Here is a 27778-nt window from a genome sequence, read left to right as displayed (position 1 = left end):
GCCCAACACATCACCTATTCACCCCTAGGTTTCCACTGATGCATTTCACTCAGATTCTAGGATCTCAGTAATCTGTGCATCCAAATACATGGTATCACCCCCAGCCTATTGTGATTGCCGTCTCATGGGCAATCGCACATCGTGATGACCTTAGGATGACCATTCCATTTGCATTCCCGGTTCTGGCCTTTGCTGCATGACGCCCATGGCAATTGATGGAGGATGTTGATTCAGATGTTTTTGTTGTGCCGGTCGCTGTGCCTGTTGCTGAGCCTGTTGTTGAGCTTGTTGTTGCACTTGCTGTTGCGTTAATTGCTGAGCCTCCTGCTGCTCCGATCGCTCAGTTCGTTGTCGATTCTTAGGAATCTGTCGAAAGAACGTGGGTTGTCCAGGTCCAGTGAGATCAATGGTATCGGCGACTGGTTGAGTTCCTTGCCTAACTTCAGACACAGCATTCCCTGCAAGTGCCAGTGCGTGCTACATATGTATTAAAGCCTGTTGGAACGCCACCGGAGTGGACGGTGTATTTGGTGGCCAGGTATCACGCGTCGGTCCAGGGTGTGTCAGATTCGTTCCCGGCGGTGATGGATACGCCGACTGTGGTGCTTGTGCTCGAGTAGGCTGTGCCACTTCTGGGCCTTGGATCAACTGCTGATGTGTTCTATTAGTATGCGATCTCAAGCAGACATCTTGGACATTATACAGTAGGTACTCACTGGGAATACGTTGTCCTCAACCACTCTCTTGAGAGAGGTCGCAAGGTAATCCCTTGTTGCAGCTAACTGCTCGTGGGTAACACACTTGGCGGTCATGTCTGTATGGTCATTGCGCATCTTGCCGTAGTTCTCTTCCAATACGCAGACCCTATTGTCAAGTTTGCGAGACGCTGCGGTACCGCGGTGCTTTTCCAATGCAACGAGTCGTTCTTTGCAGGTCCTAACTGAGGCAACTTCGTTCTTCATGCACAGGTCGATTGCATCAAGCTTGTTCCGAAGGCTGTCCAGAGCAGAAGTAGCTGTTGCGGTAGTCGGAGGTTTCAAACTCGGCGTTTGAATGGATTTGATAGCGACTTCCGACACGCCCAGGCGGGCATCTAGGGAATCGAGTCTGGTCGTCATAGCCTGAGAAGCTTGCAGTGCCGCATCATGTGATTCCACAGCATTCTCAAGCTCTTCGACGCGGTGTTTCATGCCTTCCAGGAACTGTGGTTCTACCATCGCATTTCCGAGATCTTTCATACGCTGAGAGTTACGGTCCAGAACCAGAGCGGTCTTTTCGAACGCTTCCGTATGCTCGCGGGATTGTGCCTGCACGGTATCAACAGCGGTGGAGAGGTGATCTGTCAGAGTAGCGAGCTTTTCCGCCGTCTCATTTCTGAGGAGTCCTAGACCATTGATATAGGCGGCTTGGTTGTGGTGCAAAGATTCTTGGGTATGAACCAATGCTGTCCTGAAGCGATCTCCTAGGTCTTCTCTAAGCTCCAGGATGTCCTGACTGTAGGTATTGCCAGACCGTTCCAGCGAGTCGATCCGCTGAGTGGATTCTGACACGAGTCGTCTGTCCTTTGGAAATTTGCGGTAGTGATAGTCTTCTGGGCACAGAACTGGTTGGAGAGATCATGTGACTTTTGATCAATTCGGGTGATTGACTGTTGCGAATTGTTGATCGTAGTCTCCAGTCGCTGGTTTCGATCCCTCTCAGCATCCAGTTCGTTTCGCAGCTGCTGATTCTGCGCCTTCTGAGTATCAACATCACCTTGCAGTCCCTGGATGTCCGCTTCGGACTTTGTCTTGACGTCTTCGATAAGCTGTTTGAGATGCGTCATTTGCGCTTCCATGCCGTCCACCCGGCCGTTCACTAACTTGACTTTGTCATAAACGGATTTGAAACATTTCCTCAAGTGCGCAGTGACATTTTCAGTGTCCATCCAAGGATAAACGGTGGAAGCAGGTTTGGTCCGAGTCTGCTCCATGATGTCGACTTTCATCATCGCAAGGTCCACGGTCCTCGAGAGTTGCTTCCTGTAAAGATTGACGCTTCTCTGTAACAATAATTCGAGCTTCCGATTGCTGAATGCCGGGATGTCTCAAATAACTGGTTGGAGAAATGCGAAGTTTTCCCCAGTCACGCGTGGATCACAGTAAGAAGCCGTATCTTTACGGAAGAAGACGTAATGCATAGGGCCATGGTCGACCCTCTCCACGGTAGTGATTCTCCACTCTCCCGTACATGTATCAAACGTACCGTGGAATGAATCCCTGCTTCCAAGCGAAAGCGTCCAATCATACGATGCGATGTCTATCCTTGCCACCCAGGTTAGAACGCTGGAAACGACAGCTCGACTTCTACTGCTCACCGCCACAAGCGAGCTGCAACAGGGCGTTCGACATCTCCAAAATAGGCACCGACAGCGAGAGCATTACAGCCGCAGCGACAATACCGTTAGGTGTATGGTTGGAGAGCGAGCAAACTGTGACCTATCGGCCTGGAACTTCGCAGCCTGGTGGCGCTATCTGGGACTGTTTGCTTCATGACGGCGGAAATCTGCTCGCCAACACAAAAGAAGGGCCTCAGGCACAAACGTGAGGCCGGGGAGGTCGTTCTCGTCTCCGTCCAGCCAATCGCGGAACGCAGATGGAGAGTATGGACGCTGTTTCCTTCCTGGTGGGGTCGTGGGTAGAGACATCCACTAGGCTGTACAGCTGCAGGCGCGTGGGGTTCCGAAAAGATCGGGAACTTGCTTTGACAGCCTGTCGACCTGGCCCTGTTGTGGTAAGGGCGTTCTTGGTGTTGCACGAAAGAGAAGATGGACGCGATAAAGATGGAGGCGAGGCGAGCACAAGGCGGTCCGATGCGGCGCTACTGGCACGCTAAGAAGAGCTAGCTTCGGCAGTCAGTTCGCGTGCATCTCCCCCGCCATTATCATGCCACCCACATGCTTTTATTTCAGCCCGCCACGTGCGTGCTTGACTGTATAGCCTTGCTGCAGCTATATCAAGGCCCTCGCTTTCCCTTGTTTGTCAGCCCCCAGCCGTGCCGCCGTGGCGTTTCTGCGTCATGTCGTCTGGCTCGCCGCTGCCTCGTCGGCTCAGGACGCCTGCCAATACCGTGCGTGGAAGCCGCTGGGCCATTACAGGAATACGATGAGTCTCATCCATACATGCGCTGGTGATCTTCTCCAAGACTGTCTAATGAGCTCCCGTTATCGTTATGGCGCGATCTGGGCTTCCCGCTGCTGGCTGCGTATTGTCAGAGCGCCTTCTCGTTCAGGAAGCAGCCTTGTGAGAGAGGAAGCTCGCATCTGCGGGATTGTACCCGGATATAAGTCAGTGTGTCATACACACTGGATCTAATGCACGCATAATCCAGTACATGCAGCCCGGATGTTCGGCAGGTCCATCATCGCAAATCAGTTAATCTCCAGAATTGTTACTCGGATCGAAATACTAGTCTTAGAACATGTGTTTCGCAGAACCCCATTCAAAAAGGAAACTGGACACCCTAGAGCCTATGTTGATGTCTGGTTGCATATCTTGCATCTCTACATGTTAATGTAGGCTCCAGGGTGTTCAGGTTTTCCTGAAACAAGGTGACACAACGGACTTCTGCGTCGAAAGATGCTACGCTTAGACGGCTACTGACTGAAAAGTCACTGTCTTGGAGCTTCGTCGCAGAAGCTTTCAATGTGGTACGGCATGACTCAATGTGTTTACGGAATTTGCTCACAGACAACCCTGCGAACCGGGAGTGAAGACCTCGCGGGGCCTGTGAACGCTCAGGCGGTATCTTACAAGAGATATCGGACCGATGTTGAACTCACCCGTTAATGTTTGAGAGACGTACCAGTCGCAGCTACGTCATGACTCTCAGCCATGCAGCTGAATAATGGCTTGCGAACAATCCGCCTTCACTGCTTGAGCGAGCAACAGTCGTGACTAGGACAAAACATCACTGAGGGGTTTCAGTCTCACGTGCGATTGTCAACAGTGGCATGCGGCCCGCTTCCTGAAAGCGGTATACGTGCTGGACGCTGATGCCTGCCGACCTGGCTTCTAGAAGGCGCAGCGCAGACTTATTTCGCAAACTGCCGCACCTTTGATTACTATGCGATACAAACAGAAACCATGTACCCAGACGGAAACCTACCCAGAACACTGGGAATTCCTCGTCAGATCAATGTGTTGGTGGTTGTTTGTTTGCAAGTTGTATCCCGTCGGCGTCCGTAGCTCTTACCGCGTTGGATGAATCTCTTGTCTTCTCCAACGGATACTGCCTACGAATGACACTTGCTCCACAGACTAAGTGTATTGGGAATCATGCCATTGAGGATTCATAGTGCTCATGGATCCACCGACGCTTGCCCATGACTGGCCGTAGTCTCCGACATTGGCCGCTCGTACGAGTCCATTGCTGTGCACACAGGCGATCTCAGGTCGATCGAGAATCTGGACTTGGGGTCTACAGGCGATACCCTGCAAAGAAGTTCGTAGTCCCCAGAATTTCTCCATGGGGGTGGAACCTTGAGCTCAAAACTCGCGCAATTGAAGGCATAGCAATCATCAACAACAATCGTGGTCGGTAGCGGGCTTACTACCCTCCTTTGAGTCTGATTTTGATGGCCATCAGTAACAAGTGAGATCGGAGATAGCACTCCTGCATACTTCCGCAGCATTCCCATTCGCCTCATGTACACCGCGCACACGAGGTCTACCGACGTTGTCATCCCACTTTCCAGCCTCACTAATGTGCTTGAGGGAGTACTTCCGCAACACTTGTGTCGCGCGGCTCTTCTATCCACTGTTGTACGGCAAGATCACCCAAACAAGCTACAACTATTTCCTAGCTTTCGAATTTCGCATCAATAGCAGGTCTCCATAGCATGACGTTTCAGGCTAGAGAGTGCTGCGCGGCTCTGCTCGGACCCCGGCCTCCTCCTACCCCAGAGACCCGCCAATCAAGACCCATCAACGTGACAAGCACCCTTGAAAGCTTGTCGCGGGGCCCCGTGGGTTCAAGTGGGTTGATGATAGCAGAGCGTACCCACGCCGAGGTCGAATCTAGAGTGCATACAGTATATAAGCTCTCCAAGCTCACCATGTCTGCTTGGCTTCTGGCATCGGCTTTTGCTTATTCGTTCTTTGCTCTTCGTGGCGTCCAATCAACTTACACGCTAACTCGAAATGGCGGGCTTTGCCGAACCCAAGCGAGATGGTACCCCTGCGGTCGACGATGGAGTCCTGGAGAAGAGCCTCAGTCGCCAGGCTGAGATCTTCGAGGACAAGGAGCTCATGACAGATGCGCAGGCAGCTGAAAGCCGCGAACATGATATGGGAATGTGGGAGGCCATGAGGGACCACCCCATGGCTTGCTTTTGGGCTTTCATCTTCTGCTTTACTATCGTGAGTCCTAGGCCCCTGCTAGCATCTCCAAGAAGATTTTGCTGACACCGAACAGGTCATGGAGTCTTTCGACATGTTTTTGAACGGTAACTTTGTTGCTCTTGCGGCGTTCAAAGAACGATATGGCGTGCAAGTCGCTGGCGAAGTCGGCAAGACCATTCCCACCAAATGGCAGAGTTCACTCTTCCAAGCCGGCCAATGCGGTGCTTTCATTGGAGTCTTTCTCGCTGGCCCAATCACCAACCGTCTTGGTTACCGCTGGACTACTTTACTGGCACTCATGCTGATGAATGCGACAATCTTCATCTCTTTCTTCGTAAGTATTCCATCCCAGATGTGATTTCATGGACTGACAATATCCAGGCGGATTCGCTCGCGGTTCTCGTCATTGGGCAAGCTTTCGAAGGTATCCCATGGGGCATGTTCATCGCCAACTCGCCGGCCTACGCCAGTGAGGTCGTCCCTCTGGTTCTTCGTGGTGCCTGCACGGCTACACTTCAGATGTCTTGGTCTATTGGAAGCATCATTGTCGCTGCTGCGACCTACAGCTACAACAAGCGGAACGACGAGTGGGCGTGGAGAGGTCCTCTGGCCCTACAGTGGGTGTTTCCCGTAAGTACATCGTTCGTATGTTTCCTTACGATAGCTGACAGTCATAGACCCCTCTTATGGTTCTCATCTTCTTTGCACCCGAGTCGCCATGGTGGCTAGTGCGCAGAGGGCGCAAGGAACAGGCGCTGAAGTCCATCAAGCGCCTTGGTCGTAGAAACGGAACTCAAGCGGCCGCCGAAGACACGCTTGCTATGATGGAACGCACAGTACAGATCGAAGCACACAAGGGCGGCGAGCCTTCCCTGCTCGACCTCGTGAAGGGAGTCGACCTTCGCCGAACACTCATTACCTGCTTGATCTACGCGTCTCAGAACTTCGCCGGCAACCTGATTGCCAACCAAGCAACATTCTTCTTCGAGCGTAAGTCAAGAATCGCCACAGCCCTTAGAGATGCAAAGCTGACTATCCGCAGAGGCTGGAATGTCATCTGACTTCTCATTCAAGCTTAACTTGATCAACTCGTGCCTGCAGCTGGTAGCCAACATCTGCGCGTGGCCTCTCAGCAACTTTTTCGGCCGCCGCACAATTTATCTCGGGGGCACCGCCATCAACATCTGCCTGCTCTTCGTTCTCGGGATCTGCGCTTCTATCCCCCAGAGCAGCGCGACCAACTACGCCCAAGCTTGTTTGGGCATCGTCATCTCGTTCGTCTTCGCAGGAGCCATGGGTCCGATCTCATACTCCATCATCGCGGAAACATCATCCGTCCGTCTCCGCGCGCTAAGCACTGGTGTTGGCCGAGCCGCATACTATGTCGCCGAGATTCCCATGATCTACTTAGCCTCGCAGATGCTCAATCCCACGGGCTGGAACATGGCTGGGAAGTGTGGATACGTGTGGGGCGGTACAGCTTGCGTCTGCTTCATCAGCGCATACTTCGGCCTCCCTGAGCTCAAGGGCCGCTCATACCGTGAGCTTGACATTCTGTTCAACCGGAAGATCTCTGCGCGCAAGTTCAAGTCTACCGTCATCGACGTCAGGGACAACGAGTAGATTATCAGAGTACGACGTGTATTTGGGTCGCACCCCATTCAAGGGAAAAATCGAACACCCTAGAGCCTCCATTGACGCTACGCCTCCATATTTGCTCATCATTAGTCTAATTTTGGTTCCGGACCTGTTCAGTTTTGATTTGTATGAGGTGATTGTGTACTATCCGGTATTGTGGAGAAGATCGTGTCGGGGTGGAAGGGTGAGCACAGATGCGTAGACGCGCTTTTCTTGTAGCTAGCGCGTCAAGGGTCAGTGCTTGCACTAGTGTAGGGAAGCTCCTGAGGCAACGCGACGGCATCTTCTAATCACATCCAATGTCCATCTGGACACACGTGTATCCTATGTTTACTGATCGCGGTCGTGTCTTGTATACTCAAAAGACAATCTTTTTATCTACCACCAAATGTTTCGCGCAAAGTAGACGCGGGTAAACACCTCGGCTGCATTACCCCGAGCTTCCTGCCGCCGCCACCCACGAGTGCCTCTCCACCAGCGTGTACATACCATCTCACAACAAAAGCTTGGGTATTTGATATTTGACTTCTCATCAATAGACGCCTCTGATTGATGCATCGTCGCGGAGCCCGAAGACGCGGTGTCGACCGGTCCATGCCGGGAATGAGAATTGAACGAACTTGTTTGGGATCAACCGCCGTTCCCAAGTTCTTCAACCCAGGTCATGATCACGCAAAACTTCCTCTTCTCTTCCGGTTTCCTGTTCAACAGCTTGACCGAGCGGAAACAATGCAAGATGTCCGTGATGCTAACCTATCTGCGCAATGCACCCGCCGCCGATGTGATGTCGACAACGTTTACCCGGGCCTCGGCGCACCCTAGCCCAGCGTCCGAGCATGGGCATCTCAATTCCACCATTGAGACGACCTTGACATCCCCGCAATCCACAATGCATTCCATCATAGCGCGGCATTAGTGTCTTGTACGCAATTCGGGGTAGACTGGGGCTTGGTACCTGCGTAGTGCTCTTATACCCTCAGCATGTCCGATGCAACGGCGACAGCGCTCATTGGCCTCGACATCTCCATCCTGCATCCATCATGAAGACTCTCGTAGGGCTCTCGTGGCTCTCGGCTCTGTCTTCGTTGGCAACTCTACCCAATGGATCTGGTGTCAATGCTCAAAACAACACACCCAGTGCATGGCCACTACACGACAATGGTCTAAACGATGTCGTACAATGGGACCATTACTCCTTCAAGGTCAATGGGAAGCGCCTATTCGTCTTTAGTGGAGAGATTCACTACTGGCGTATTCCAGTCTACGAGGTTTGGGAAGATCTATTGGAGAAGATCAAGGCGGCGGGTAAATTCATCAACTCGCCACGTACTATGAGCCGATGCTGACAACGAACAGGATTCACGGCTTTCGCGTTCTACGGCAACTGGGCTTACCACAGTGCTAACAACCAGACCCTGGACTTTGAGAGCGGCGCGCATGACTTCACGAAGCTCTTTGAGATTGCGGAACGTGTTGGCTTGTATGTCATCACGAGGCCAGGTCCATATGTCAACGCTGAAGCCAACGCCGGAGGCTTTCCACTGTGGCTCACGACAGGAGCCTACGGCAAGCTAAGAGACGACGACCCAAGATATCTTCAGGCTTTGGACCCCTACTTCGCCAAGTTCTCCGAACTCACCTCCAAGCATCTCGTGACCAAGGGTGGCAACGCACTGGTCTACCAGATCGAAAACGAGTACGGCGAGCAATGGAACGACCGTGATGAAAAGATCCCCAACGATGCTGCCGGGAGATACATGCAAGCACTAGAAGACTCTGCACGAGCCAACGGTATTGATGTCCCTCTCATCCACAACGACCCGAACATGAACACCAAGAGCTGGAGTAAAGACTATGCGCCTGGCGCTGTCGGTAACGTCGATGTTGCTGGCTTGGACAGTTACCCGTCGTGCTGGTCATGCAACCTGGATGAGTGCACTGGTACCAACGGAGAATACGTAGCCTACCAGGTCATCGACTACTACGACCATTTCGTGGAGGTATCTCCTACCCAGCCAAGCTTCTTCCCGGAATTCCAGGGTGGCTCTTACAACCCATGGGGTGGACCTGAGGGAGGCTGCCCTGCTGATATCGGAGCCGACTTCGCCAACTTGTTCTATCGCAACCTCATTTCTCAGCGTGTTACCGCGGTGTCGCTGTACATGATGTTCGGAGGAACGAACTGGGGTGCTCTAGCTGCTCCAGTCACAGCTACTTCCTACGACTACAGCAGTCCCATCAGCGAGAACCGTGAGATCGGCGCCAAGTTTTACGAGACCAAGAACTTGGCTATGTTCACCCGCGTTGCTGATGATCTCACCGTCACCAACCGTCTCGGTAACTCCAGCTCATACTCCACAAACCCGGCGGTCGAGGCTAGCGAGCTCCGCAACCCCCTTACCAACGCTGCCTTCTACGTCACCATTCACTCCACGTCTTCGTCTGCCACCAAGGAATCGTTCAAGCTACATGTCAGCACTTCCGTAGGAAACTTGACTATTCCTCAGCATGCGGGCTCCATTGTTCTCGACGGCCATCAGTCCAAGATTCTTGTCACCGACTTCGCCATGGGCAACAACACCTTGACCTACTCTACTGCTGAGGTTCTCACATATGCTATGGTTGATCACAAGCCAGTTGTGGTACTGTCGACTGGTGTCGGAGAGTCTGTTGAGTTCCACGTCAAGGGTGCTACGAAGGGCTCCCTAGTCAGCAGCGGTACCAGCTCGAACGCGACTTTCCATGCCGAAGCTCACGGTCTAACAACCAACATTCAGAAGGTTTCCGGCATGAATGTGTATCAGTTTGACAACGGTGTCAAGGTTGTTGTCGCTGACAAACCCACTGCATACCTCTTCTGGGCCCCTAATCTCTCGAACAATCCCTTCGCACCGGTCGACCAATCCGTGCTGGTCCAGGGCCCATACCTCGTCCGCAGTGTAGCTCTAGATGCTGATTGTCTCGCTCTCAAGGGTGACATCATGAACAGCACCGACATTGAAGTCTTTGCCACTGGCAGTGCGAAGACACTATCATGGAACGGGAAGGAACTAGCAACCTCACGCACATCCTACGGTAGCTTGAAGGCACATGTCGCTGCTTTCAACGGCACCATCAACCTTCCGACTCTAGGCAACTGGAAGATGAATGAAGGACTCCCAGAGAAGATGCCCGAGTACGATGACAGCGGTGCTGCTTGGGTGGTCGCTGACCACACCACCACCCCCAACCCTACCAAGCCCGACACCCTGCCTGTTCTCTACGTTGACGAGTATGGCTTCCACAACAGCTTCCATCTCTTCCGCGGATACTTCGACGGCGCGGCCACCGGTGTGCAGCTTTCCGTTCAGGGTGGCCTCGCCTTTGGCTGGAGCGCATGGTTGAACGGTGAGTTGGTCGGATCGTGGTTGGGCAACACCACCCTAGGCATTGGCAACATGACACTGTCTTTCGCCAATGCCACTGTTTACGAGAACAGCACCAACGTTTTGCTCGTCGCACAGGACAACACCGGTCACGATCTGCGTGGTGGTGCTACCGACCCCCGCGGTATCCTCCGTGCCACTCTCGAAGGCGCAGAGTTCACATCCTGGAAGATTGCTGGTGAAGCCGGTGGTGAAGATGCGCTACTCGACCCTGTTCGTGGTCCTCTTGCTGAAGGTGGTCTCACAGCCGAGCGTCTCGGATGGCATCTCCCCGGTTTCGACGACTCTGAATGGGCATCTGGCTCACCATCCACTGGTTTCGAAGGCGCAGACATCAAGTTCTACCGCACGACCATCCCTCTTGGCGTACCTGCTGAAGTCGATGCTTCTTTCGCTTTCGTCCTCAATGCCGTGGGCTCGAAGACCATCCGTGCGCAGCTCTTCGTCAATGGTTACCAATACGCCCGCTTCAACCCGTACGTCGGCAACGAGATCAAGTTCCCGGTTCCGCCGGGTATCCTCAACTACTCCGGCGACAATGTGATTGGTTTGAGTGTGTGGGCACAGTCGGAGGAGGGCGCACAGGTTGATGTGCAGCTTGTGCAGGAGTATGCTATTGAGAGTAGCTGGAGCTCGAACTTTGACTCTGGGTACTTAAGGCCGGGGTGGACGGAGGAGAGGTTAGCTTATGCCTAAACCCACACCATAGTGACGCTGGGACGGTCGAGCGGTTCGACATACGAATCCTAGTAGTTTCACGTGCCGCGTCAACTCTTTACATTGACCCGTGTTGGATATACGGTCTGTAGTGCGCAAAACAATGTGATGATGTGATTCCAAAGATCGGGCGGTTGATTAACCTGATAAATGCATACCAGACCTTGTTTATACGTGACTGCAATAACAGCTGGATTGGCATTCTGACTTTACTGTTGTTAGCTGATTACTCTCCTCCAACCAGGTATCACCTTATTCTAGAAAATGTGAATCATCTTAGAACCTACGTTAACGTTAAGTACCCTATTTTGCATGCCTCCAATTTCATGTAGGCTGTAAATCTGTCTTGTATCGTGTCTAAGGTAGCGCTGTTCTGGAGGCGTCCTAAATTGTCCTGCGGTACTTACTAACGCGTTGAGCTCTGTAGCTTTCTTGATCCTGTACTGCCATCAACAATGCTCTAAAATACATAAGTAGTGACAATAATTGCTTGTACACCAATTTGTCGGAAGAAGGTTGATTTTTGTCCGACGACATCTTTACTTCCACATCTCCCCGTGCATTAGTTGCCACAGTGCTGCCTGCTTTCTCGTGTCCTTGATGGATATCTCAACGTTCCATAGCAAGATCCCTTCCGACCGTGTCTTCCTTGCTGTCGCCTCCAGCATAAGACCTCCTTCGATAGGAAAACTAAGGTGGTCTGTGAAGTGATTGTGTTCCACGGAGATCGGTTGATCCCCTGTTCCAGCTTCGAATAATTTGCGTTCCTCGTATACTTCTTCCGCCCACCGGGCATGGACATAAGGTGATGCATGAATCCATGGACGACCTCCGTACATACCCAAGAAGAACAAGTAGCCAACAAGGTCGTGCAATATGAACACAAAACTGATGAACTCGCCATCGTTGATGATTTGGTCCTCTAAAGTCGAAAAGGAGTCGTCCCGCGGCAAATCAAGATCCTGCATCTTGTCAAGAAAGTCCTCATAGTCGGGTAAGACTTCCATAAAATCTCCAGTGGCGATGCAGCCAATCCGACTCGATTCCGACGTATTGTGCACTGTCATCTTGCTAAAATATCCAGACAAGTCTTCAAGACTTCTGCTACGGGCCTCGATGTAGATAGTTTTCGTGGTGGCTCGCTTGGCCTCTACATCATCCACTTCCAATAAAGACGTATTTAGTCTTCTATATGTTGGAGTACCGGTGCATGCTAGATCGACCCCAAAACGCATTCCAGTCGAGTCTGAGCAGTCCAGAAGTGCAATAATACCAGCCCGGCGATGTATGCAAGGGATAGTAATGCTGAGACCATGATTGGTCATCTCGTAAGTTGTAGGCTGCCTTTCTCGCGTAGCAATGGGCCGGAAACCAGCCGCGTTCGCGAATTGTGCAGGTGAAGATGCGAAGAGGCCTAGGGAACCATATGGTGGATGAACGGGAGCCCAGGCGAAGATCGTATGGTCGTTATTCTGTTTGATGACTTCTAATTGCAACCGGTAGAAGGCGCCGCGGCCCTCGCCGTACAACATCGGCATATTCACCTGCACGAGGCCGAGCAAGCAGTATGCCATATCTTCTTCGCGCGTCGTCACTCTACCGGAGGCCCAACTGAACTTCGCTGCTATGCTAGCGTTCTCGATCACGGTTCGATCAAGTAGGTATTGCTTGTTGATCTTCGTTGCGGCGAAAATTGGTTCTACAAGGCTCGTCTTGGTGCCCAGAAAGATCCAGTCCGAGTCGTAGAACTCCATGGTATCGGGCGCAAGGAGCTCTTGTAACGTCCATCCTCTTCTGAACCAACGTGATGATTGAAGATATCTATTGTCGCCGGAAAGATCTGAGATGAAAACGTAGCAGATCGCTGCATTCCAATACCATCTGTACATTGAATTGATCGCTTCGGACAATCCAGCACTACTTCTCTTATCAATACAGCATGTGTCAATCCAGACCCATTCAAATCCAGCCCGCACTGCCTGAGCGCAGCATCGCGATATTTTAGAAAAGCCGGCCATGTCTTCCGCGTAGGGCTGCGCGATGTCGTCGAAGCCAACTTCATCCTCAGCCCACGTATGGGAGAGTATTACGTAGTCGGGTATGTTGGAGATGAAGTGACGCAACTTGAGATTTGTAGTGTGGAGCAACCACATGGTGAGGTAGGTAAGAGTTGAAAAAAAGTGTAGTGGCGGCAGGCTGAGATTAATAGTGAAGTCAACTCGAGGCAGTGCACCTGGACATGGTTGCAAGGCTCAGCCTCGCTCGCTTGGCCACCCTCACCGGCGGCAGGTACATTGCAGCCATTCAACGACCACGCTTCTAGCTGCCAGGTCAATTTGTGCGATGCACTAGCTCCTACTACATGACATGAGACTCTTTGCGCAACCAAATCCAACTGCGCGGCAATGGGATCTTCGTGCCAAGCATCACGTGATGGCTACCATAATTAGGTAGCCATAACTAATCGATGACTTCCCACAAACCTACAGTCAGGCTGAGCTTTCCACATCAAACGGCCCATCCATACCCCTTATCTCCTTCACCGCAATCCCCAAAACTACATCCCCACCAGCCTCCTTTTCCACACCCTCAGCCTCCACATGCCCACCCCCCACAAACCTAACCCCATGCGCCCTACAAGCCCCCTCCAACTTCTCCAGCCCCAGCACCAAATTCCTCACAAAACAAGTATGCAACGCCAACTGCTTCGCCTCCTGCAACCGAAAGACCTTGAGCACCCTTCTCGTGCCAAAGCCCGGTAAATCCATCTCAGCCAGCACATCCGCGTTATCCACAAACGGCTGGCCGATGATCGCTCTGCCTTTCTCTTCTAGGCAGTCGCGCAGTGCGAGGAGATGTTCTCGGCCGGGAGGTGGTTCCGGGATCGCGTCCTAGGTGAAAGCGGATGGGTTGTTGGGGGGTATGGGGTAGGGTGAGGCGATGTAGGGGAGGACGGCTTCCCAGCGGGTGATGATGGCTTGGAGGGTTTCGATCAGCCAGGTTGTGTGGGGTGTTACTTCGGGGGAGGTGGTTAGGGCGCGGTGGGCTTTTAGCCAGTCGAGTTTGCGGATTTGGGAGTGGTAGGCATCGTAGCCTTTGTAGACTGCTTTTGTTTTCTTCAGTGGGGGGTTGAAGGTAACTGTAAGATGGACAGCTTACCTTCACTGTAGCAGTCGTACGGCGTGGGTGGCTTTTCGTCTGTTGAAATTTCGTTACTCTGCGCCGAGTTGTTTGTTGTTGGCTGTTTTAGGTCATCACAGCCGGGTAGTGGCGGTAGTAAGTAGTCAGCGCGATTCATGGAATGATCGGTGAGGTTGGAATGTCGTAGTGCGCGAGTAGACGCATGATGCAATGAAGCTTTGAGCATGAGATCGATGCTGAGGAATAGGTTGTCGTACGAGGTGGTGTGGTAGCTTCCCACTGCCCAGAAGCGATGGTCGGGATCGAAGCGACCCATCGAGAGAGCGGAAGGAACGACCGGCACCGAATATCACTTGTTAAGTGAGAACAAGACGCAGCGCTGCAATGAACTTTTCAGACTTTGTCGATTTTTTGCAAAGACTCGCGGCATGATACAAGAGACTTGCTTATTGCTTTACAATCGTTACCATCGTTCCAAACCAAGACACGATGCAACATGAAAACGTGGTAGTAACACAAAACCTGGCCCTTGCACCAAGAGAGCGAGGTAATGACGAAATGTGAAAAAGTAGGGAGAGAGACCGTTACGCCGTCGCTGAATGTTCATATCGGAAACATGGGACTCATCAATCGAGCGAGTCACTAGAAACCGCTCCATCATCTGAGTGGTAATGAGATCACTCGTCCTTGGTGATCGCTCTTGGGGTCGACAGTGGACGACCGGCGAGAATGGCTTCGCGGTCTTGTCGCATGCCCTCCAGTACCCCGACGAGGCCGCCTTCCCGCATACGCTCCAGAACGACTTTCATGCCTTCACGCGCATTCGGCTGACTTCGCTGCGCACGGGACAGACCAATCTTCTCGATGTTTCGCTGGAGAGCCGCGGTGCCCCAACTCCGCAGGAAGCCCATCTTTTGTGGCTGTTCCTCATCCGCAGCGTCCTCCCTTGCAGCCGCGCGCTTCTTCTTCCATGTCTCCCCGATGTGACTGTGTAGTGTGACAGAGCTTATGACGTCGGTAGTCTCACCCGAATCCTCGACCCTGGCACCTGCACCCTTGCTGCCAAAGTTGATGAAACCCTGGCGTTGCGTGGCACCGTCCACGGCTTGCCGCATCTTCACGTCTTCGGACACCAACGGCGAAGGACGTATGAACTTCTGCCTCTCTACGACAGATAGCACACCTGTCCATTCCAGATTCCGTGACTCCGTGTCCATCCATCCCTCTTTGATGTCTACGACCGATTTCTCGAGAATGTAAGTCTGCGATTCTCCGCTGGCTGAGGTGCCAAGAAGAGACCGCGGTACGAGCTTCAGAACGGCAGAAGGGACTTTGGAGCGCTTTAGGTGGAGGCGGATAGTCGTCAGGCGTTGGGTCTCTGGGTCGTAGTTGCGGGCGATGGTGTCGGTGGAGATCACATGAGTGGAGTAAGGGTTCGGGTAGCGGAGGAAGTAGGCGAGCGAGACGGCGGGGAACGGGTACGAGTACGTCTCGTTGGAGGAGTAGAACTTGACCATGGTGACGTCGTCGTGATCGAATCGGAGTCTGTAGGCGTGGGTGGGCGGTAAAGGGCGGGAGATATAAAATGGTATAGGTAGGAGCTCAAGGCAGCCTGGAACGCGCGGTCGTCTATCGCCGGTGATGAAGTCGCATGGTCAAGCGCATCCACCTGTGACAATTGGACAGGCTGTTTAGTCGCGCTGGAGAGGGGTAGGGCGAGTTGTCGGGCTGGGTGGTGTGAGACCAAGGATGGAAACGTCTGGAGCTCTCGCCATCCTGGCGCCATGACGAGATTTGCTGACCTGCATCGGCTTTCCCTCCCGTAACGCCGCTGTGGCTGGTGCGTGGCGCAGGCTGTGGCGGAGTGCGGGGCAGGTCTAGCCACAGGAACGCCAAATTGAGGTGGGGTCCTCCATCGCCGAATATCCAGTGACTCAGCTCCACCACCAAAGAATCGCGCCACGTAATTCCCTAGGCTAGAGTCACTCCTTCATTCACAGCCCGACACACAAGCCATCTTCCAACAGAGCCAGCACCATGACCGAGCCCGAGCCACCCGCCGTCGCCGCCCTCTCACTCTCCGATACAGCGACGCAATCCGTCTCAAAAGCGACCGAGCAGGAGATTAACCCTTGGGATGTACAAGCGGGCGTAGATGAGGAAGGAAACGTCAAGCAATTCGACTATGTCGCCATCTCGCAAAAGTGGGCCACAAAACTCATAGACCAACCGCTGCTGGAGCGATTCGAGCGCGTCACAGGCCACAAGCCGCACCGCTGGTTACGGCGTGGCCTTTTCTTCTCCCACCGCGATCTTGAGCTCATCTTGGATACATACGAGCGTGGCGACGACTTCCTGCTATACACCGGCCGCGGACCTAGCAGTGATGCCATGCACATTGGTCACACTATACCCTTCGAGTTCACAAAGTGGTTGCAGGATGTCTTCGACGTTCCGCTGGTCATCATGTTGACGGATGACGAAAAGTTCCTGTTCAAGGAGAAGCTCAAGCAGGAGGAAGTCTACGAATTCTCGCGGCAGAACGCCAAGGATGTCATATCCGTCGGCTTCGATATCAAGAAGACCTTCATGTACATCGACTCTGAGTTCTTCACATCCGGCTTCAACCGACACTTCAGTCTCAACACCACTGAGTTCGAGAAGCTGGTTACCAACAACCAAGTGCGCGGCGCGTTTGGTTTCGATGGCTCAACAAACATCGGCAGCAATGCATTCGCAGCTAAGCAGTGCGTTGCCGCTTTTGCCTCGTCGTACCCCTTTATCTGGGGTGAAGATCACACGACCTACAAGCGCTCGAAGAAGCTTGCTTCCATACCCTGTCTGATTCCCTGCGCTATTGATCAAGATCCCTACTTCCGTCTGGTTCGTGAAAACTGCCACCGAATGGATCTTCCCTCGCCCAAACCAGCCCTCATACATTCCAAGTTCCTCACTGCGTTGCAAGGCGCTGGTGGCAAGATGAGCGCGTCCGATGCCAACTCTGCCATCTTTATGAGCGATACACCAAAGCAAATCAAGACCAAGATCAACACCAAGGCTTTCTCTGGTGGCCAAGAAACACTAGAGCTCCATCGCGAGAAGGGTGGAAACCCCGATATCGACGTACCGTACCAGTACATCGGATACTTCGAAGACGATGACGAGAAGCTCAAGAAGCTAGCTGAGGACTACCGCAAAGGCGAGCTATTGACTGGCGAGATGAAGAAGGAATGCGTAGACACTATGACTGTGTACGTCAAAAAATTCCAAGAAGCAAGAGCAAAGGTCACCGACGAGATTCTCGACGAGTTCCTCCGCCCGCGGAAGCTAGAGTGGAAGGGTAATCCGAACCCTACCAAGCCCAAGCTCGAGCAACCGGCACAAGACACCGAGAGCGGGGGTCCTTCATTGGACGCCGACGGAAAGCCGATGACCAAAAATGCCATGAAGAAGGCGGCTAAGATGGCTGAGGTCGAGCGCAAGAAGAAAGAGAAAGAAGCCGCTGCTGCTGCGAAGCAGTGAGTGTGCCAAAACTTGAATCTTCGTTGAAGAGATAGATGCACGATACCAATATGACCGAGTCGAATTCACCTGCAGCCTATTCTTAGCCTTCCACGGGTGTATTGATTGCAATGTTCCAGCGCAGGGTACTTCCCGGGCCGGTTACTGATGTAACATCACGTATTGTTTCGAGAGCTATGCTAACGGAATCTAGAAATTGCTAACCTTGGAAGTATCACCAAGTGCATTAGCCAGATCATGACGTGAAACGCCCCAGATGTCCTCAGAGCTCCCGCTCGGCGCTTGTCAGTCTATAGGTTGAGCGACATGAGAGCGGATCATAATGTGGACCGTACCACTCTCCATACTTTACCCCAGTGGTACGCCGGTCGCGTGCTCCCGTCCGGCCCGCGACGGCCGACCACAAAGCTTGTATCTGCTTCACAGTTGACCGGCGAAGGAGTCACTTCAACCACCGATAACCTGTTCTGCCTAGAGCCGCCAAGTTGTCTTCGAGTCACGATGCCTTCAAGTTTTGATCGGCCTTCTACTCCAGCTGGCTAACTTCTTAGTTCGAGGCCTCGTCTTCCGCTCGTTCGCCTTTATGTGCTATCTTCCGCCGCTGCCTACCCCAAGTGTCTCCTTAGTGCACCCAATCTCGGGTTCTGCTGAGAATGGCTCGCTCATTTGAGGTCATGGGCATGTCATCCCGTCCGGTCCTGATCAACCTGCGTCACATTCCCTCGTGACCCCGCGGTCTTCTTGACTCCGCATCCCCGCGCGTGCTCTATATGTCAAGTGTGACAGTCATCACCCCCATACGTGACTGGCGTACACTTCCTTCTCTCATCCCGACCTCCTACAAGTATCGCTATCGCTCAAACTTCTACACAAGACAACTTAGACCATAGCATCATGGTGTCAGCCATGGAGCGGAAACGACATGGTGTCGTCGACTTTGATCAGCAACTCATGGAGCAAGGCCAATCAGACACACTAAGTTTCGACAGCTCAGACGACACCCTCACCTCCCTGCCGGCGATGTCGAAGCTCGAATCAACAGATGCGATACTAGAGAGAACGACCACTATTGTCGAAAGCAATAACGAAGCGGAACGATCAATGTCGCTTCGCGAAGGCATACGCCTGTGCCCCAAAGCAATAACATGGTCCGTGTTGCTATCGATGACACTCATTATGGAAGGATTCTCTACCATCCTCGTACCCAATCTGTTCGCAATGCAACCGTTTCGGAAACAATTCGGTACATTACAATCAAATGGCTTGTACGAAATCAGCGCCGACTGGCAAAGCGCACTTGTGAACGGCGGCCTGGCAGGGCAGATCGTAGGGCTTTTTGCTACAGGAACACTCGCTGAGCGAATTGGCTACCGATACACGCTTATGGTAGGGTTGGTGGCAATGAGTGTCTTCATATTCGTACCCTTCTTTGCCACAGGTAAGACGGTTCTGTTGATAGGACAGTGTCTACTAGGTATGCCTTGGGGCATGTTCCAGTGCATATGCACGGTGTATGCTGCGGATGTATGCCCAGTCGCCTTACGGGCGTATCTGACTACGTATGTATCGATCTGTCTCTTTCTTCTAACTTTCGAACTCATCTCAGTTAAACGAAGCTAACAATGCCAAGTTATGTCAACGCATGCTGGGTTCTTGGTCAGCTGATAGCGTCCATCGTCATGCGCGGCATGATAAACAACACCACCACATGGTCCTACCGCATTCCCTTCGCACTTCAGTGGATCTTTCCAGTCCCAATCTTCTTCGCTGTTTACTTCGCCCCCGAATCGCCTTGGTGGCTCATACGACAGGATCGCTTTGTGGATGCGATGAAGACGCTGCGTCGGCTGCGCACGCAACCACCAACCATGTCGGACGATGAGTATGATAAGACTCTGAACGGCGCAATGGAGGCCATGATCCAAACGAACGAGAGAGAACAACAGATGCAGAGTGGCACGAGTTACAAAGATTGCTTCAAGGGAGTGGACCGGCGCAGGACCGAGATCACATGCATGGTTTGGATCATCCAAACGCTGTGTGGCAGCACCTTCATGGGCTTCTCCACCTATTTCTGTAAGTCAGCCAACGTCTCACGACGTCACGAACGCGGCGTAGACTAACTTCATCTAGACGAACAAGCAGGTCTCGGCTCTTCCCACGCTTTCACCCTCTCACTGGGCCAATTCGCCCTTGGCCTTATCAGCGTCTTCATATCTTGGGCCCTCATGGCACACTTTGGGAGGCGCACACTGTACCTCTCCGGACAAGTCACGACCTTCGTCTTCGTGCTGCTCATCGGGATACTAGCCTGCATACCACACCGCCACCACTTCGTCACGGTTCGCTCAGCGGTAGTAGGTACATCCTCCGAAGTCGGGAATCCGCATCCTACGGCACTCAACTGGTCTATCGCAGCCCTACTTCTCGCCTTTACGCTAGCATACGATGCAACGCTTGGACCAATCTGCTATGCCCTCGTCTCCGAGATTCCATCCACACGCTTGAGGAGCAAGACAATCGTTTTGGCGCGCAACTGCTACAACATCTCAGGCATCGTCACAAACATCATCACGCCACGGATGCTCAATCCTACAGCGTGGGGATGGGGAGCTAAGGCAGGCTTCTTCTGGGCAGGCACGAGTGTGATTGGTATCTTGTGGAGTTGGTGGCGACTTCCCGAACCAAAGGGAAGGACTTTTGGAGAGCTGGATGAGCTGTTTGAGAGGGAGGTGGCCGCACGGAAGTTCAAGACTACAGACTTTACGGTTGGTGGGGCGCTTATCCCGAGAACGGAGAAGAGTAAGGCATAGGAGTATGGAAGATTAGGAAGAAGGGAGTCGAAGACGCTGGGTGGAGCATGTAACGCGACTACGAATATTTGTTTCCATTGCTGGGCTGTTAAGTGCACATGGCTAACCGGAAGCATGTTTCTGGACGCGGGGTCAGGTAGATCGATTTCTTGTTCAATGTCTTATAGCATTTTTTAGCCTTGCCTCTTTCAAATAAAGAACTAAACAGGTCTACACACTACATCAAGAGAAGAACAGGCGAAGTAGATAACCTAACATGAATGTAGTCTTTACGGTGTTCAGTTATTCGCTAAGTTAACGTGGGCTCAACGAACTCACGACCCTTCTTCAATATGGGTATGACAAACCCCTTCAACACTCTACCTGCGCCACCGCCACCACCCCCAAAACCCCGTCCTTTTCGGCCTCCCGGGCCCACTCTCAACACAAGCCGCCCTCCTCAGCTCCTCTTCTCTCCTATGCCGCTCTACCATCTCCATGCTAGCTGGCGGCGCCGCTAGCCGTCGCTGCTCGTCGCTTATAGCCCTGTTGACACTTATGCACCTTCTCGAGATAGTTGTAGCAACGTCCAATAAGCCATGCTCTTCAGCTAGATGCCGCACATCCTGTGCTGTATCCATGACGCGGAAGAAATCCGAGCCTGGGTCGACTTGTCCGGTGCGGGTGACGGACGCAAGATCAAGGGTGAAGTCGTGGGCGAGAACGGCTTCGGCTTGGAGAGTGATGAATTCCCGCATCGAGATTGGGTCTGGGAGCTGGAGAGGAGCGGATGGTGTGGAGATGGATGGCGTTGGCGGTGTGATGTCGCTTGAAGGAGCGGTCGCAGGCTCATCCGGTGGGGGTACCTGCCCATCGACCGTTCCATCTTGCCGTGCGTGTTCCGCAAGCGTCCCCCGAACTCTCATCTGATGCCTCCTTCTCTCAAATAATCCCCTCTCGCTCTTCCTCGCATTCCTCTCCTCACAGTCCCTCCCAACCATGTCCGCAAACCCAGCAAGCGAATTTGATATCTTGTCAACAGCGTCGCGTCCCTGTGGATACCTATCCCGCATTTTCTGCAGCACTCCCAACGCCTCTTCAACGAGACCAGGCATCTCCTTCAGTTCTTGCGATATCTCTTCGGGATGTGTAGGGAAGAAGTCTTGACGGCAGAGCGGACAGGTGCTTGCGTTGTCGAACCAGGTTTCGATGCAGGATGCGCCGAAGATGTGGTCGCATGTTGGCATTTTTAGTGCATGGTGGCTTTTTGTAGAAGTTGTATCGGCACACGGCTCGGCACAGATTGGGCAGACATGAGGTGAGGCGTCTTTGGAGGAGGAGATTATGTGCGGAGAAGTATAAAGGGCTGTGTTGCTGAAGGTTTCGCGAGTGTTGTAGAGTGGTGCCATTTTCGAATGTGGATTTGAATATTGTTGGCGAAGATTTGCAGGAATGTCTCTTGAGATGGTTTTGGAAGTGGGAGTTGATGCAGATTTAGAATGTGCAAGATGCGCTTATATTCCAAAAGAATGTCTTCCGCATTCATACCATGGTTCTTTGCTTACGGGCTTTGCATCTGACTCATGGTTGGCGATATCCGGGTTTTGCACTGACGAACCAAAGTTGAGGGAGTTCAAATCACAGCTTCAGGATCGGCACACAACGCAAAAGGCAAATAGGTCTACAGCCTACATCAACACAAAAACATGCAAAGCGGTTAACCTGACGTTGATGTAGGCTCTAGGCCTGTTTGAAGAAATCATAGAAATTTTTAATGATATGGTGAGATCCGGATGTACTGCAACACGAATGATCAACACACTGTTCTAGATACGAAATAATGTTGCATTAAGTTTGAGAGTACAAAGAGTCGCGATAGCCTTCGCCACGATAGTATAGAGGCACCAGCTGAATCATACGGCCGAGACATTGAACGCCGCTGAGACGTTGATGTACTCGCCTTCGAATACCATGGCATTGTCGCCATCAAGCATTTCTCGGGAGTCTTTGTCGACGTCGGCGTCATCATCCGCGTCGGTATCCTGCCGCGATACCCCAGACAGCTCCGGCGCCCATCTAGCCTTTACATTGAGTGTGTGAGGGTAGTCCGCCCGCATTTCGACCATGACACGCAGGGTGATCTCGTAGAAGTCGTCACCTTTTGAGCCAACCCGAAATTCTTCGCCGACGCTCTGCTTGAGTGCACTCATATCGTAGTGGATTGTCCCCAGCACTCTTGCGTCCTTGTTTTCTTCGTCATCGGAGCGATACCATGATTTCTTTGGTCCTTGGGGGGTGTACCAAATTTGCTCCTCAGCTATCCACCGCTTTGAGAGATGGAATGAGTGAGTAGACGTGAAGAAGTATTGCCGGCCTGGTGGAAACTTATCTCCCTTCTGCGCGAAGTATTCGAGATAGTTGAATATGTAGAGTTTGCCATCGTTACCCAGTTCGCCGTGGGCTTTACGTAAATGCCGAAGCTGGGGGTGTTCTTTAAAGAAACGGACGCTTCGATGGGTCCATTCTTTAGGAACGTGTCGCTCGATAGCGAAGCTGGCGCGCAGGAATCGATTTGGGGGGAACATCTTTACTTTGAGGGCTTTGAGCCCTGCACCACCGGTGACTGCGTAGGTTCTTGTAGAATTTAGTCTACTTGCTTCTGAAGTGTACTCAAGGATGGTTTGCTTACGAGTATTCCTTTTCGTCGGTATGCTCTGGGACATGTTCCCAGGTGGCCATATATCGCTTTCCTCTGGCTCGGAACGACTTGCTGTCGGAGAATTGTCCGACCCAGACGACAGAATCGATGCGCTCTCCCTTGGCTACAACGAGGGAATGTTGTTCGTCAATGATCTTGATCAGACCGTCATGAGCAGGTTTGTACACTCGAATCCATTCATCTCTTTGCTCTATCAGTACTTCAGCGAGTTCAACAAAGACCATATACTTACGATGTGAGTTTGAGGGTATGAGGAAAAAGCCCTCTTGCCGGATCCGATTTGAGACCCTGGATGACGAACCCGGATGGCGGCTTAGTCGTTGGATCACTAGATGAGCGTTTGATGTCGGACTCGTACTTTTGCACGACACCCGCAACAATACTAGGAACTGTTATGTCCGCGTATTGTTCACCAAGATATGATTCTGATGCCAGCTTCTTTGTGACAATGTCTCGGAGAACTCGGTTCAGCGAATCACCTCCATGAGAGTCACCTAGATCGGTTTGGTGATCGTGGGGCTATGACTGAGATGCCTACCAAGCTTACTGCTCATCGGACAAATTTATTCCCAGCGTACTGGATCATTGCGTGTCTTCTTGAGTGTGATCATCTCGATAGTGCCACCTCCAGCATCGATGACGGAAACACAGGATCCAATCTACAGCGAGATTAGCTTAGCGCGGTGATAAGAAGGTGTTCTGACGTACTCCGACCTCAGTGCCCTTTAAGGAAAGACAATAAGAAGCGGCTGCCTCAGGCTCTGATACTGTTGTGATGCTGGGTGGTACTTGTAGGTTCCACACCTCCACTATCGCTTTGACAATCGCCGTATAATATCGATGACAGGATATTACGCCCCAGTCACTAGGGACGGAGATAACAAATCCGGGGCACGCAATCCCCATATCGAAGGATTGCTCCTTTGCGAACGTGAACCACTCTGTAAAGTAGTCCTTCATGACATCGTCTTGTTCGCGGATGTACCCATCTCTTATAAGGCCATTGAGTTGTTTTTCGAGGTCGTTGCGAACGTCTAAAGTCGCGTCGGCGTCGTCCAGCATCAGTTTGGAGAGACGCACAAGGCGATCACCATTTTGATGGATTTCCTCATGAAACGTGCTCAGTAGTCGGGACACGCTCCAGCCCCAGGAATTGTCGCCGTCCACACCATAGTATATATGCGTGGGTACAAAATCGTTGTGTTTGTCGTTGGGACAAATGTCTTCGTCATATCCGTGGAGATAATCGATATTATCTTTGCTGATCGAATTGACGTCCTGTCCGGCGGGGACATGGATGCGGCCCATCTTTCCGTAAGTGGTCCCCCAATCAATGATCAGGAAGAGACGATCGAGATCGGAGGAATCTGAAGTGTTGGGGGGCATTATCTCGCCAATTTCCGAGAAAACGACAGGTGGAATCAGGAACAAAAGGAGCGAAGCAGGAACGCAGCTACGCTTATCGTTCGCTAATATTACCACGGCTACGTGCAGCGCCTAGGCGCATGGTCTGTCTCACGTATACGTCAGATAGGAGCGGCCAATATGCACGGAGCTCTGGCGGTATTCCGGTGTGGCATGGGAACAAACACTCTAAGACACGCGTGTTGTTAGTCAACAAACTTACGATGGGCAGCAAAACACACCTCTCTTCTCCTTGTGCTTCTGATATAACACAATTTGTTCTGATATCCCCAATCGTCAACCAGCTTCTGGACGCTCGACTCGGCGTGCGTCCCTTTTCACCAGCGGAACTCCCATGGTGCGCCACCGCTGGACCTTTCAGGATGATGCCTTGCTATTCGCATGTGTGCAGTACTGCTTCCAGCACAATCTCGGCCTCCTAGCGAATACGACCACGATGTTCAAGCGTGTGGGCAGAGGCCGTACCAGAGAGGCCATCAGATGGCGTTTGCAACAGTATGGTCGCGTCAAACAATTTGAAGAGCACGGAATCTCATGCATGAATCTCTCCCCAGCCTTCGAGAGGGAGATTGCAGCACAGACGGCCCAGAGTCTCTTAGGGCCCAGTCCTGCAGCAGCCAGTGAGACTGGTGCTGCGATAGTTCGACCGAACATGCGCGAGGCGAGTCTGATAGAAGCGGCAAATGTAAGTTTTCACATACAAGTGAGCAGTCGCAGTCTCGAATAAATGCTAACAGCATCGAAGTCGGCGCGTACAACGAGAGCGAAGAAGCGCGCTGCCTCACACTATTTCGAGACCCGCGCAAGGAAAAGGCTTCCAAAGACACCCGCGGGTCGCGAACGGGGTACAAAGACAAGTCCATGGAAGATAGTGGAGGAAGAGGAGCGGGTGGGAGGAACTACAAGTGAAGAGGTACAGGCCGACGACAGGTCGATGGCTCAGGACGCTCTGGTGGCGAGGAGTTCCGCAAGATCCGCGGGTGGCTCACCGAATGACGCCAAGATACCAGGAAGCATGCCCGTCGATGAAGTTGTTGATCGAGGAGCAATAACACCGTCATGTGTATGGTAACTATCGTGCTGTCGGAAGACGTAGATGCTGACTGAAGTCCAGGCGAGCCCAACGAATGCCGGCGCTAATCGCACCATTTCCCCAGCCGAGTCCCCCAACGCTGCCGACGCACCTCGTAGCCCTCGACGCGTCGCAGCAACAACAACGGCCTCAAATTCCATCAACCCAACACACACACCAATCATCGCCTATCTTGAGAAGAGGCTCGAAGATACTGTCGGCCAGTCACGGCTAGAACAGGCCGGTAACAATACCCTACGCAAAGAAAACGAAGAACTGCGCCGCCACATCGGGAAGCTCACGACTCCCAGCCATGCTGCACTGCGCCAAGCGGCCAGTGATCTCGAACTGGAGCGGGCAACACTCGTTTCCGAGAAGCTGACGATTAACACGCGTCATAAAGATGCTATACGATGCTTAGAGCAACTTCTTGAAGCCAAGGCAGAGCATATCGGACAGCTACAATGCCTTCTCAACACCCTAAGAGGCCCTCAGCTGGTTTCCAGATCTCAAGGCTACCCGATCGAATACGATGCTGGCTCTCTCCATGCTGACTGGTGTCAGAATGTCGCTCGTTTGGCATCTGATTGCCGGCCATACGACATGGCAAGATCACTCCGCGCTGAAGACCGGGTACCCGTCAAGCTTGAGGCTGCCATGCGTGCTGTTACTGGACTCTCCGTGGCACAAACGGGGAACCTGACGCTCGCTGAGTGCTTCACTAAAACCACGGCCATGCCTACTGATGTCAACATCCAGATCGCCTGTTTCATGAATCATGCTCTACGATGGTGTTTCAATACAGCGTTCCATACCAGAGGGCTGAAGTCGGAGAAGTTGCACGAAATGTGGCAGTCGATTGCGTCACTCAGTCAGTAACACCCCCACAACTAATACGTTCATCAACTAACGACTACAGATGGACTCAAATGTGTACGACAACTAGACACCATGGCTACCCTAGATAAGATCGGCAATGAGTACTTTCGCAAGCAACAAATACCGACGAAGGCGAAAAGCCAGATGTCAATCTTCATCAAAGAATGCCGCAGCTTCATTCCTTGGCTCGATACTACGGAAATGCGCCCAAAGCTCGATGATTGGCTGCAGTCCACCATGGAGATGAAGTTGGAGCTTCTTGTGTCAAACCATCACCACAAACTCGCCTTCCCACCACCTGGCGCACCTTACGACAAGGACACCATGGAAGTTCAAATCGAGGACGGAAACGGACCGGGCCCCAAGGACAATCCAGCTGACTATCGAGTCAAAATCTGCGTCTGTCCCGCGCTTTATACGTGCGTGCCGGAACCAAAGCTACCGGACTGTGACGACCCTTCCTTCAAGGCGGAGAAGTACAAAGATGCTTTGCTGGAAGACAGAGACTTCTTCGCTGAAGAACCGGGCAAGTATCAGGGTTGGGAAGGATCTGTCTTGGTATCACGGGCTATTGTCTTCGTCGAGAACTGCCCTCAACAGTCTCGTATCATGCCAGAGCAGAGCCGACCAAGGCAAACCCTCCGGCTCCGACTAACCCCAAGCTTAGCAGAAGATACCCAGGACGTGGCTGAAGGTGGCGAGGATGGCATGAGCAGTGAAGACGACGCCAAACTGTGAGAGAGCAAAGCGCACCATACTCTTGAGGAGAGACTGGAGTCGATGCCTAAGCAGAGCCCACAACGCGGTATAGTTAACGCAGTATTGTAACACAGTAAAGGGGCTATACCCAAAGCGCAACATACATAGCAACTAACCCCATACCTTTCCAACCACTCCCACATCTTTTAACCACTCCTACGTTTTTCTAACCACTTTCACACCTTTCTGACTACTTCCACATCTTTCTAACTACTCCCACGTCTTTCCTACCAACCCCACATCATTCTAACCACTCCCACCGCTACAAAACATCCAAGTCCCAAAGTGCACAAACCAAAACCCTTGCG

General features: G+C 52.4%; 11 protein-coding genes across 11 annotated transcripts; 6 read left to right on the top strand and 5 right to left on the bottom strand.

Annotated features, from left to right (window-relative positions):
• Positions 1-308: 308 nt before the first annotated feature.
• On the bottom strand, positions 309-1927 carry J4E86_010726 (uncharacterized protein; the record flags this gene model as incomplete). Its single annotated transcript, XM_051451222.1, has 3 exons — positions 309-440; positions 717-1494; positions 1551-1927. 3 exons carry the CDS (start codon positions 1925-1927, stop codon positions 309-311), a joined length of 1287 nt encoding a protein of 428 aa, XP_051297692.1.
• Positions 1928-5180: 3253 nt separating this feature from the next.
• On the top strand, positions 5181-7004 carry J4E86_010725 (uncharacterized protein; the record flags this gene model as incomplete). Its single annotated transcript, XM_051451221.1, has 5 exons — positions 5181-5399; positions 5455-5715; positions 5763-6011; positions 6059-6371; positions 6424-7004. The coding sequence occupies 5 exons, from the start codon at positions 5181-5183 to the stop codon at positions 7002-7004; spliced, it is 1623 nt and encodes a 540-aa protein (XP_051297691.1).
• A 1055-nt stretch (positions 7005-8059) lies between these two features.
• Positions 8060-11140, top strand: J4E86_010724 (uncharacterized protein; the record flags this gene model as incomplete). Its single annotated transcript, XM_051451220.1, has 2 exons — positions 8060-8324; positions 8376-11140. The coding sequence occupies 2 exons, from the start codon at positions 8060-8062 to the stop codon at positions 11138-11140; spliced, it is 3030 nt and encodes a 1009-aa protein (XP_051297690.1).
• Positions 11141-14052: 2912 nt separating this feature from the next.
• Positions 14053-14618, bottom strand: J4E86_010723 (uncharacterized protein; the record flags this gene model as incomplete). Its single annotated transcript, XM_051451219.1, has 2 exons — positions 14053-14300; positions 14321-14618. 2 exons carry the CDS (start codon positions 14616-14618, stop codon positions 14053-14055), a joined length of 546 nt encoding a protein of 181 aa, XP_051297689.1.
• Positions 14619-14979: 361 nt separating this feature from the next.
• J4E86_010722 (uncharacterized protein) lies at positions 14980-15819 on the bottom strand (the record flags this gene model as incomplete). Its single annotated transcript, XM_051451218.1, has 1 exon — positions 14980-15819. The coding sequence occupies one exon, from the start codon at positions 15817-15819 to the stop codon at positions 14980-14982; it is 840 nt and encodes a 279-aa protein (XP_051297688.1).
• Positions 15820-16339: 520 nt separating this feature from the next.
• Positions 16340-17824, top strand: J4E86_010721 (uncharacterized protein; the record flags this gene model as incomplete). The annotated part of the gene is made up of 1 exon (XM_051451217.1): positions 16340-17824. The coding sequence occupies one exon, from the start codon at positions 16340-16342 to the stop codon at positions 17822-17824; it is 1485 nt and encodes a 494-aa protein (XP_051297687.1).
• An 894-nt stretch (positions 17825-18718) lies between these two features.
• J4E86_010720 (uncharacterized protein) lies at positions 18719-20637 on the top strand (the record flags this gene model as incomplete). The annotated part of the gene is made up of 3 exons (XM_051451216.1): positions 18719-19383; positions 19455-19900; positions 19958-20637. 3 exons carry the CDS (start codon positions 18719-18721, stop codon positions 20635-20637), a joined length of 1791 nt encoding a protein of 596 aa, XP_051297686.1.
• Positions 20638-21117: 480 nt separating this feature from the next.
• On the bottom strand, positions 21118-21863 carry J4E86_010719 (uncharacterized protein; the record flags this gene model as incomplete). Its single annotated transcript, XM_051451215.1, has 2 exons — positions 21118-21162; positions 21240-21863. 2 exons carry the CDS (start codon positions 21861-21863, stop codon positions 21118-21120), a joined length of 669 nt encoding a protein of 222 aa, XP_051297685.1.
• Positions 21864-22529: 666 nt separating this feature from the next.
• On the bottom strand, positions 22530-24721 carry J4E86_010718 (uncharacterized protein; the record flags this gene model as incomplete). Its single annotated transcript, XM_051451214.1, has 5 exons — positions 22530-23250; positions 23306-23518; positions 23568-23854; positions 23914-23994; positions 24044-24721. 5 exons carry the CDS (start codon positions 24719-24721, stop codon positions 22530-22532), a joined length of 1980 nt encoding a protein of 659 aa, XP_051297684.1.
• Positions 24722-25196: 475 nt separating this feature from the next.
• J4E86_010717 (uncharacterized protein) lies at positions 25197-25756 on the top strand (the record flags this gene model as incomplete). The annotated part of the gene is made up of 3 exons (XM_051451213.1): positions 25197-25445; positions 25472-25649; positions 25680-25756. 3 exons carry the CDS (start codon positions 25197-25199, stop codon positions 25754-25756), a joined length of 504 nt encoding a protein of 167 aa, XP_051297683.1.
• A 100-nt stretch (positions 25757-25856) lies between these two features.
• On the top strand, positions 25857-27449 carry J4E86_010716 (uncharacterized protein; the record flags this gene model as incomplete). The annotated part of the gene is made up of 2 exons (XM_051451212.1): positions 25857-26703; positions 26752-27449. The coding sequence occupies 2 exons, from the start codon at positions 25857-25859 to the stop codon at positions 27447-27449; spliced, it is 1545 nt and encodes a 514-aa protein (XP_051297682.1).
• Between the last annotated feature and the right edge of the window lie 329 nt (positions 27450-27778).

This window comes from Alternaria arbusti (assembly GCF_024043155.1).
Source record: "Alternaria arbusti strain BMP 1465 chromosome Unknown scaffold_24, whole genome shotgun sequence".
Taxonomy (NCBI): domain Eukaryota; kingdom Fungi; phylum Ascomycota; class Dothideomycetes; order Pleosporales; family Pleosporaceae; genus Alternaria; species Alternaria arbusti.
Note: the sequence above shows the minus strand (reverse complement) of the source record. Positions and strands in the feature narration are given on the sequence as shown.